This window comes from Sinocyclocheilus anshuiensis, unplaced genomic scaffold, assembly GCF_001515605.1.
Source record: "Sinocyclocheilus anshuiensis isolate Anshui unplaced genomic scaffold, SAMN03320099.WGS_v1.1 scaffold154, whole genome shotgun sequence".
NCBI classification, from domain to species: Eukaryota; Metazoa; Chordata; class Actinopteri; order Cypriniformes; family Cyprinidae; genus Sinocyclocheilus; species Sinocyclocheilus anshuiensis.
In genome coordinates, this window is record NW_015546101.1 from 496,913 (window position 1) to 507,866 (window position 10,954).

Consider the following 10,954-nt stretch of genomic DNA (forward strand, 5'->3'; position numbering starts at 1 on the left):
ATATACATGCTAATAAGCAACTAGTTAATAGTGAATAGTGTTCCCTAATCTAAAGTGTTACCAAAAAATTTGTTCAAATAAATGCTGTTCTTTTCAACTTTCTATTCATCAAAGCTTTCTTATGCTATTTTCAAAAACCCTCTAGGTAGTTTGCCGAGGCCCCCTAGTGGGCCCGACCCCAGGCCCCTGGTTGAGAACCACTGTCCTATATTATTAAACATAGCTCATACAAATGCTTGAGTTTTTAATAAGTTGGAGACATTTTTGCACTAATCAAATTATTTTGAGCATCTTCACTTTAGCATCTCTCTGTTTAAAGGGGTCATATGATGCTTTTTTAAAGATCATTATTTTGTGTATTTGGTGTAACAGAATATGTTGACATGGAAACCACGCCTTCTTTCTTTGCGTGCACATTTGGGCGCATTATGCAAATATTCCCACATAGTGAGGTAGATATGTGGGGGCGTGTTAGAACGAGCCGTTTTAGGGGGGTGTGGCAGAGTCTTAACTTTGATAAAGAATATCTCTTTGGTTTTGAGACTTTAGTCTTTGCAACTTCAGGGATCTTATCTATTCACGAACAGCTTGTAACACTCCAAAGAGAAAGGAAAACTTGAAATCGCATCATATGACCCCTTTAATAATCTGGGATCTAATAGACAACCAATAGACTTGTTACATGTCTCTGTGTGTGTGTGTGTGTGTGTGTGTTTAGGGAGCTGCTGCATACCCTGAAAATGAAGACCAGCAGCAGAAGCTCCGGGAGGCTGCGGAGGGCTTGCGTGTGGCCACTAACGCTGCTGCACAAAACGCCATTAAGAAGAAACTTATAACAAGACTGGAGGTCAGTGACTTGCTTATGATTTTCATTATGAGAAAAGTAATTGAATTTAGACAGGATTGTGTGATCTAAGCCAGTAAAACACTACACTGAATGTCTGCTTTAAATTTTTCCAGAACGCTGCTAAACAAGCTGCTGCTGCTGCAACTCAAACCATTGCGGCATCCCAGAATGCAGCAACCTCTAACAAGAACACTGCTGCCCACCAGCAACTTGTTCAAAGCTGCAGGGTTTGTATAAGTATTTCTTTGAGAATTTCCAAAGTGTTAGTAATGATAGTCCTCCTGTTGTGTTTATAACAGTGTATTCTGTATTATTGTGTTCATGTGGGTTAGGCTGTAGCTGACCATATTCCTCAGCTGGTGCAGGGAGTGAGGGGCAGTCAGGGGCAGCCAGAGGATAGTAGTGCCCAACTTGCCCTCATCATTGCCAGTCAGAACTTCCTTCAGGTAACCATCAATCCATTCACTGATGCTAATCACCTGTCACTCATCTGATAACATAACTATTCTTTAAAAGTGCTCTTTCAGTACTAAAACGTCTAATTCTATGTTCCAGCCTGGAAGTAAGATGGTGTCTTCAGCGAAGTCGTCTGTGCCGACTGTGACGGATCAGGCAGCAGCCATGCAGCTTGGACAGTGTGCAAAGAACCTGGCCACCTGCCTGGCTGAACTCCGCACTGCTGCACAGACGGTACTGAATCTGTCTTCTCCACACATGTAATTTATGAGTAGAAGGTACTTTTTTTGGTACTACTGTAAAAGGATAGTTCACCCAAAAATGAAAACTCTGTCATTTACTCACCCTAGTGGCATTCCAAACCTTGATGTCTTTCTTCTGTGGAAGGCGAAAGATATTTTGAAGAATGTTGGTGAACAGTTTCGGTTCCCATTGACTTTAACTGTATGGACAAAAATAGAATGGAAGTCAATGGGAACGGAAACTGTTTGGTTACCAACATTCTTCAAAATATCTTCTTTTCTGTTATGTAACAGAAAAAAAAAGTCATACATGTTTGGATTGACATGAGGGTGAGTAAATGATGACAAAATGTTCATTTTTGGCTGGACTATATACTTAATCAAATCTTGTCATGTGATATGTAGGCTCATGAGGCGTGCGGCCCCATGGAGATCGACTCTGCCCTTATAGCTGTGCAGACGCTGAAGAATGAACTCCAGGATGCTAAAATGGCAGCATCCGAGGGACAGCTGAAACCTTTACCTGGGGAATCAGTGAGTTGAGACCCATTTTAATATCGGTGATGCTATGATTATTTTGTCCTTGAAAAATAGACATATCAACATAGACAGACATATTGATTATGTAAATTATACATTCATTTTGTGGTCTAATTTGTGTGATTTAGTTGGGAAAATGCACTCAGGAACTGGGTGGCACATCTAAGGCTGTTGGTTCCTCAATGGCCCAACTGCTTACCTGTGCAGCACAGGGAAATGAGCATTACACAGGTAATATGCTCACCCTCATACATAACACATTTATTTGGCTAAATGGGGACATGCCTTGCAGCTCCGTTGTTTTATGTAAAGCTAATTATAATTACTAACTTTAGCCCTAAATGTTAACGTTTCTTGGGGAAAAAAATAAAACAAACAAAATTAATTATTTATTTGATTTGAGGATGTTCCTAAAGAGAGGTTTTGTCAAATTAAGTAAACTCCCAGGAACAAACATACATTCTGGTTGACACACACACACAGATATATATATATATATATATATATATATATATACTCCCAAACATGAACTGTATGTGTTTGCAGGTGTAGCTGCCAGTGAAACTGCCCAGGCTCTTAAGACATTAGCACAGGCTGCAAGGGGTGTTGCTGCCACCACATCAGACCCTGCTGGAGCCGCAGCCATGTTGGATTCTGCTTGCGAGGTTATGGAAGGATCAGCTAAATTAATTTCTGAAGCCAAGGAGACGCTGGTTGCTCCTGGTGATGCAGAGATACAACAGAGGCTAGCGCAGGTGAGGGGGGAAGAGATGTCTTATTTTGTCTTTTTTTAACGTTGCATTAAATTGAATCATTTAGCAATTATTATTCAAAATATTCGCTTAGAAATTAGGAAATGCATGCATAATTTGTCATTGAGGAGCCAGCAATGTTAGCAGTACCGCAATGCTGAATTTCAAGAATAAACTACTTTTGATCAATTTAATGCTTCCGTACTGAAAGAAGTAATCATTTTCTTTTTATTTAAAAAAAAAATATAGATATATACAGTAGATAGATATATTTATATAAATATTGATATGTGTGTCTCTGTTTTGTGTGTTAGGTAGCGAAGGCTGTGTCCCACTCACTGAATGCATGTGTGAACTGTCTGCCTGGACAAAAGGATGTTGATATGGCTCTGAAAAGCATCGGCGAAGCCAGCAAAAAACTACTTGTAGAGATGGTGAGCTACAAACAAGGACTTTTTCTTTTCTTTTGTCATCACCCAAGGTGCTAAATGCTAATGATAATTAATGAAAATACTCCACAAACATTGTAACTTGAAAATTTGTTCTATCGCTTAATGTACACTCACTGTCCTCAGTATAGTGCAAGCAATTAATAAATGTGCACCATCCTCATGTGTGTGTGGTCGCTGAGTGTTGTTACTTTTTTAAAATTTATTTTTATTTTTTTGCAGCTTCCTCCCTGCAGTAAGACCTTCCAGGAGGCTCAGAGTGACCTGAACCAGACTGCAGCCGATCTGAACCAGTCTGCAGGTGATGTGGTCCATGCCTCTAGAGGGACCACTTGCCAGCTTTCAGATGCTTCTGGGAAGTTCAGTGAGGACTTTGATGAGTTTCTGGATGCTGGCATTGAGATGGCTGGCCACACCCAGGTATTATGTGTGGAGCAGGAGAGAACATGAGAATGTGAATAAGTCTTACTTTTCCTCAAATAATAAGTAATGTTTGGTTGTTTTAGAGTAAGGATGATCAAATACATGTGATTGGGAATTTGAAGAACATCTCAATGGCCTCCAGTAAGCTGCTGTTGGCTGCTAAGTCTTTATCTGTGGACCCTGCAGCAGGCAATGCAAAGAACCTGCTCGCTGCTGCTGCCAGGTACTTCACCCCATGTTTATTCATGCATGTTTCATAAATGCTGCTCTTCCTGTATTTGTAACTTCACTCTCCTGTGTTGTTTATTCAGAACGGTGACTGAAAGCATCAATCAGCTGATTACGCTGTGTACCCAGAATGCCCCAGGACAAAGGGAATGTGACAATGCTCTAAGAGAGCTTGAGGTATTATATACAAACAATGCACGCTATTAAGTCATTTGTTTTAATATTTAAAAAATGGGATATTGTCTCTTTTTTTTCGGTTTACAGGCTGTTAGGGGCCTGCTGGATAACCCAAATGAGCCAGCAAATGATCTCTCCTACTTCGACTGCATTGAAAGTGTCATGGAGAACTCTAAGGTAACAGAAACATAATTATTATTAACTATTGGAGGTTTTGCTTGGAATGCTATCCAGATCGTTATTGCAAATTTTTATTTAAACTTTTGATACAGTTACAAACAGAAACATTTGAACATTTTACATGTTATTTGAGCACCGAAGCAGCATATTAGAATGATTTCTGAAGAGTCATGTGCCACTGAAAACTGGAGTAATGGCTGCTGAAAGTTCAGCTTTGCAATCACAGGAATAAATTGCATTTTAAAATGAATAAAAATAGGAAATGGTTGTTTAAAATTGTAAACATGTTTCACAATATTACTGTTTTTACTGTATTTTTGAACAAATAAATGTAGCCTTGGTGAGTGTAAGAGACTTTTTTTCAAAAACATTAAAAAGTCTTACTGACCCCACACTTTTGAATGGTAGCTTGCCTTATTACAAAAGCACATAATGCAGTTTGTAGTATAAGCATTTTCAATGTGAATCTCACATACTAAATGGACAAAATTGCTGTTAAGATGCTGAACTGGAAATATTCATTTAGCCTGTATATACAGTTAAAGGTAGGGTAGGTGATTTCGGGGAGGCTAGCAATAGCAAGCTAGCTTTGAAAGCAAGATCCCCATCCTCCCTGCATAATCGCTCTCCAAAGCCATACCTCCTCCAAAACACATGAACGTGTGTAGGCAGACCAGAGGCTAACTAGCAACACGATGAGAGACGGTGTTGGGGAAGGTTGAATGCAACACTGTCAAATTATCTCATGTCTCATTCACCGGTGAAAAAACATTACAGTACAAAATGTATAATATTACTATAATAACGCCTTCATTCTCGCACGGTCTGCAATAGCGTAATGGAATGCGCTGATGGTGTATCATGTCTGCGCAAACAGGGTGCGCAGAGGTATGCAAATACATACATTGATATGCAGGTAGGACAGCCTATAGTAGTCCTCGGACCGAGGGATATGATTGGATGAACATTTTATGGTCCTACGTCTTCCACAGACAATAAAAATGCATTTAAATACATTTAGACCACTTAACTTACTGATTGTTATCTGGATGTGAAGAAACTTTCAACCAGCATTACAAAAAATGCTTTTGAACCAAATCACCTACCCTGCCTTTAAATGTTAATGCATATCACTATGCATTAACTGATAATTGATCTTTAATCCACCTCTTTCTGATATATAGATACTCGGTGAGTCTATGGCTGGGATCTCTCATAACTGCAAGACAGGAGATGTTCCAGCGTTTGGAGACTGTGTGGGTGGAGCCTCTAAAGCTCTGTGTGGACTGACCGAAGCAGCTGGACAGGTAAAAAACTACCCGCTCTGTCCTTCCATGTCATACTTTGTTCACAACCATTATACATTTTTAACTTTGAACACTTTGTCTTTGTGTATGTACTGATCACACTTGTTTTTTGTGTGTCATTAGGCTTCTTACCTAGTGGGTGTGTCTGACCCCAACAGCCAAGCCGGACATCCAGGCTTAGTGGATCCTATCCAGTTCGCTCGTGCTAATCAGGCAATCCAGATGGCTTGCCAAAATCTTGTTGACCCAGATAGTAGTCCTTCACAGGTAGTGTCAGACATCGGGCATGTAGTGTTTGGGCTTAAGCCCAGAACTTGTCTTTCTGCAACATCTTCATCTGCACTTTTAAGGCCAAAATTATAATATATGCATGTTGCAGGTGCTCTCAGCTGCCACCATTGTTGCTAAGCACACCTCGGCGCTGTGTAATGCTTGCCGACTGGCCTCTTCTAAGACTGCCAACCCTGTGGCTAAAAGACACTTTGTGCAGTCAGCCAAAGAAGTGGCCAACAGCACAGCCAGCCTGGTCAAAACAATCAAGGTTAAACCACTCCTCTTTATAAATGAATCCAACTTTTATCCACTCCAGTGACATCAAATGATTGTTCTCTAACATAATTTCCCCTGTTCACTCCCACCATAGGCACTGGACGGAGATTTCTCAGAGGAAAACCGCGAGAAATGTCGTGTTGCAACAGCACCGCTCATTGAAGCTGTTGACAATCTAACCACGTTTGCTTCCAATCCAGAGTTTGCTAGTGTTCCTGCGCAGATAAGTAGAGAGGTATGAGGTTCTTCTTCATTGGAATGTCATTCACAATTGTGTCCTTTTTGTTGTTAATGGTTTATATTTTTCTACTCACAATTTAGGGTTTGGCTGCACAGGAGCCAATCATCCAGTCAGCATGCTCCATGCTTGACAGTTCCACCCACCTTTTGAAGACTGCTAGGTCATTGGTTATGAACCCTAAAGATCCGCCAACCTGGTCATTACTGGCGAGCCATTCACGCAACGTGTCGGACTCCATCAAGAGCCTCATCATGGCTATCAGGTAACACTCAAATACTGACGTTTTTGTAGTTTGTGTGAAACATGCAGGATAAAAATTAGCTACTATGAATGTTCTTTTTTTTAATAATTTCATAATTATAATAATTTTAGAAATTGATCATGTGATTTATATTACAGGGATAAAGCCCCTGGCCAGAAGGAATGTGACTCCGCCATTGATAATATCAATAAATGCATCCGAGATATTGAGCAGGCCTCACTTGCAGCTGTCAGCCAAAATCTTTTTCATAGAGACGAAGTTTCTTCTGAGGTAAAGTCTGTATTTTCTGTAGTATTTTTCTGGAAATTCTCCAAATTAATGTAGAAACAACATAAAGATGGTACATTTTAAATTCTATTTTCTTTTAATGGCATCTTTTTACTAAGTACTATGAATGAGGGTAAGTATCACTGATACTGATGCCTCTATTACATGGATTTTCTTTTCCAATTTCTAATGATAAAATTAGTAATTATAGCTATTTAACATTACAGTAACATTGAAAGCCATCATTTTAAACACTTAATAGGCAGAACATTAAAAAAAATTAGAACTGTAATTAAAGTTCACTTAAATTAAATGTTCACATAAACCCATTATAATAAATGTCACATTTAGATATGGCTTTAATATAGTGTGTTGTACTTAGTATATATAGTAATATAGTGATGTTTCTTTCTCCATCAATATCAGTTCTCTTTGAATGAAAGCTGTTGGTTCATTTTTCCCACATAATAAGAAAATTACTAGATAAAACATTTTGTAGCAATTTTTTAATGTGAGGATAGAAAAATTAAAGTGGGTTTTCTAACTGGGAGTCTTTAACTATTGTATGTTTCAGGCTTTGCAGGAGCAGTTAACATCATCTGTTCAGGAGGTGGGTCACCTGATTGAGCCGATTTCCACAGCAGCAAAAGGAGAAGCAGCCCAGCTGGGACATAAGGTGACTAAAACTGTACAGCCTTTACAGTCTAAAAGTATTTGTCATATAGTTTTCATCACTAATGCATGCCATAAGTATTAACTCAAACCTACGTCTGTCCCTCAGGTCTCTCAATTGGTCAGTTACTTCACTCCTCTGGTCTCAGCTTCTATGGGCATGGCATCCAAAATCTTGGATCATCAGCAGCAGATGAATCTTCTGGATCAGACCAAGACTCTCGCTGAGTCTGCTCTACAAATGCTGTATGCTGCCAAAGAAGGTGGTGGAAACCCGAAGGTACTTCTCTTTCATTCATATGTGCGTTTTCTACATATAATTTCAATCTTTCAACAGATTCATTTATTCATTTGTCTTTAGGCGGCTCATACCCATGATGCCATAGCAGAAGCTGCACAGTTAATGAGGGAAGCTGTTGATGATCTCTTGCTGACCCTGAATGAAGCTGCTAGTGAGGTTGGCATTGTCAGCGGCATGGTGGATTCGATTGCTGATGCCATGGGCAAGGTAATAACCCACATATTTTCACATTATAAACCGCCTTGATATGCTTTATAATTCCATTAAATTAAAAATACTTGACATTTTAAGTGTTTTACATTATTTAAGCCATGTAAAACCTTTATATGGTCTTGTCATCCTGTAGTTAGGTGAAGGTACTCCACCAGAACCAGAAGGATCATTTGTGGAATATCAGACCACCATGGTGAGATACTCCAAAGCTATTGCTGTCAGTGCACAGGAGATGGTAAGCAATCATAATTTTCTACATTTTATGGGTTTCATATATATTTCTTTATATCATAATGATTTATTCATTGACTTTAGTGTCCAATTTCATTGTATCCCTGCATTCTCTCCCTCAGATCACTAAATCAGTGAGTGCGCCAGAGGATCTGGGCAGTTTGGCATCTCAGATCACTGCAGACTACAGTCAGCTTGCCGTTCAGGGACGTCTGGCTGCCTATATTGCTGAACCAGAGGAGGTAATCGGCATACAGATGCACGGTCACTCTCTGTATTTCTCTCTCACACACACACATGCTGACCCTTGTGTTTGTTGGTGATTATAGATCGGCTTCCAGATAAAGACACGAGTGCAGGAACTGGGGCATGGCTGTATTGTGCTCGTTCAGAAGGCTGGAGCACTGCAGATCAGTCCATCTGACTCGTTCACCAAGAGAGAACTTATTGAGTGTGCACGAACTGTCACTGAGAAGGTAATGAAATGCACGACACACAAAACCAAATGATATGCATTACAATCTGCTTCCTGTCTAAGACTTCACGGTGTTTTCTGTTGAAATGTCAATATCTCCATATAGTAGCATTTTTTTTTTTTAATGCGGGTTTATTTTCTGTAGGTGTCCATGGTGCTTTCGGCATTGCAAGCTGGTAATAAGGGCACTCAAGCCTGTATCACTGCAGCCAGTGCTGTTTCAGGCATCATCGCTGACCTGGACACCACCATTATGTTTGCTTCTGCTGGCACACTCAATGCTGAGAACGATTCAGACTCCTTCGCTGATCACAGGTATCACACAAATATATAGTACAATGGGGTAATTTACAGTCTGCAGACATTGGTGATGCACTGAAATAAAAATTATTGGTAGAAATCAAAATTTTTGGACACATTGGTTCAAAAATAAAATAAAAGATTCTGAAAGCAGAATAATAATAATAATTATATATGTATAAGCAATATCATGAGTAGCCGTGCGATATGGTAATCACAGTGTGCCGATATACAGCCATATCACACGGCTACGAGTGTGAAATTGCATTTATACAACAGTTCGACAGCACGGGTGTGTAAATACATAAGAAACAACAATGGAGTGTCTTTAAAAACCCTCTTTTGTGCGGAACTACTTCCATCCATCACAGATTCAAATCTTAAGTTGACAGTTTGAGCCCAAGCCTCCATTACTAATTCGAAAATGTCACTTTAGAACTAGTAACGAAGGAACGTTGAGTTGCTTCATTGAATGCTTTTTGTATTACTGTATTAAAAGCTCACTGTATTATGTAGAGTTGAGTATTATGAGAGAGAGAGATGGACTGAGCGAGTGTGATTACCTGCATCTGATACAGCATTCATTCTTCAGCTCAATCTCGTATTCACAATAAAACATTAGTTTGAATGTCCGCTGAGGAAAAGCGATATCTTTGTTGTAGTATCCTTTCATCTGTTAAGGGTGATTTCATGACAGCGCTGCTCAGGTGTTGTTGAAAGTAAAAATAACTTTCTTGTTTACAACCCTGTTTCAGTCTCTTTCAATATAAAAGTCTTTACTGCTGACTCGCTCATAAAAACAGTCATCTAATGGTGGAACAGCGTAACTAAAATCACCATCACAAACACACACACCGTTTCTCAATACTAAATACTATTATTCAATACTACTATTATTTATATAAGTTGCTAGGCAATTCAGTAATAAGGCAGCACTCTGATATACAGCATTAAAGTTACATAAAATATAACGTGATGAGATTTTGCCCTCAGCCAAACTATTTGCTCTGGAACAAATAATAGATTAATGAGACCAAAGACTGCCCATTAGATTACCCAAAACGAATTAAATCTCATGTTTCACCACTATTGAGACATCAAAGCCAGTGGCAAATTCCAGAAGATCTGGCCGACGTGAGGCTGCGCTCGGCGGGTTCACAAATGCTGAACGGCCGCTGACGCCCTGAAGCTCACATCCCCGAAAACATCAAAGCAAATTTTCAAATAGACGTTAACTTTTTTTAACAAGCCACATATCTGAAGTCTAAAGTACATTTTTGCCTAAAAAAACTCTTAAAACTACATTCCGTTACACAAAAACAGTATTATTTATACAATTATAGTGGATTTGGGCATCCGCCATGACGATGAAATACTGCATCATCAAATACTGCATGAAATACTCCAAGCGGAGTGATACTTACGGTGAAACGGTTGGAGCTCTGTTAACACTAGAATATCGCACTCCTGGAAAAGGCTGTCAGGCAATTAGATTCGAGGACCAGAAAGAACTGTTGTATAAATAGAGACGTGCTGAAATCGCGTTTGGCCTCGTACTGTATCGCGTACCTTGTCAGTGTCGTGCGCTTTGCTTGGCCATTTGTTGTGATAAACAGGAAAGTGTGTCCAGCTGAATTCAATTTGAGTTTTGTTAGACGAATAAAAAAAAAGCTTAGTTTACCACGGAAGTGGTCGCGGCTGCGGTCGTGGTAAGACCGAAGAGTGTAAAGACCATCAACTCTACCGTGCGACTCCACCGGGCAGGACACCAGTAAAGGATAAGTATCGCTTTTTATTTATCCTCTTTCCTACTACTTGTTTCACTTCTGTTTCAGTTTTTTT

General features: G+C 39.5%; 1 protein-coding gene across 1 annotated transcript in view; it reads left to right on the plus strand.

Annotated features, from left to right (window-relative positions):
* LOC107700354 (talin-2-like) overlaps window positions 1-10,954 on the plus strand; it is a 50,787-nt gene that overhangs the window by 36,339 nt on the left and 3,494 nt on the right. Inside the window, exons 23-47 of the mRNA XM_016501983.1 lie at window positions 719-847; window positions 961-1,074; window positions 1,180-1,293; window positions 1,403-1,537; window positions 1,951-2,079; window positions 2,214-2,316; window positions 2,632-2,840; window positions 3,152-3,271; window positions 3,509-3,706; window positions 3,793-3,932; window positions 4,021-4,114; window positions 4,202-4,291; window positions 5,479-5,601; window positions 5,725-5,868; window positions 5,981-6,142; window positions 6,245-6,385; window positions 6,472-6,653; window positions 6,791-6,923; window positions 7,495-7,596; window positions 7,702-7,872; window positions 7,954-8,100; window positions 8,240-8,341; window positions 8,460-8,579; window positions 8,667-8,813; window positions 8,958-9,127. Of these exons, the coding sequence (XP_016357469.1) occupies window positions 719-847; window positions 961-1,074; window positions 1,180-1,293; window positions 1,403-1,537; window positions 1,951-2,079; window positions 2,214-2,316; window positions 2,632-2,840; window positions 3,152-3,271; window positions 3,509-3,706; window positions 3,793-3,932; window positions 4,021-4,114; window positions 4,202-4,291; window positions 5,479-5,601; window positions 5,725-5,868; window positions 5,981-6,142; window positions 6,245-6,385; window positions 6,472-6,653; window positions 6,791-6,923; window positions 7,495-7,596; window positions 7,702-7,872; window positions 7,954-8,100; window positions 8,240-8,341; window positions 8,460-8,579; window positions 8,667-8,813; window positions 8,958-9,127 (3,419 nt within the window). The remainder of the gene's footprint in view (window positions 1-718; window positions 848-960; window positions 1,075-1,179; window positions 1,294-1,402; window positions 1,538-1,950; window positions 2,080-2,213; window positions 2,317-2,631; window positions 2,841-3,151; window positions 3,272-3,508; window positions 3,707-3,792; window positions 3,933-4,020; window positions 4,115-4,201; window positions 4,292-5,478; window positions 5,602-5,724; window positions 5,869-5,980; window positions 6,143-6,244; window positions 6,386-6,471; window positions 6,654-6,790; window positions 6,924-7,494; window positions 7,597-7,701; window positions 7,873-7,953; window positions 8,101-8,239; window positions 8,342-8,459; window positions 8,580-8,666; window positions 8,814-8,957; window positions 9,128-10,954) is intronic.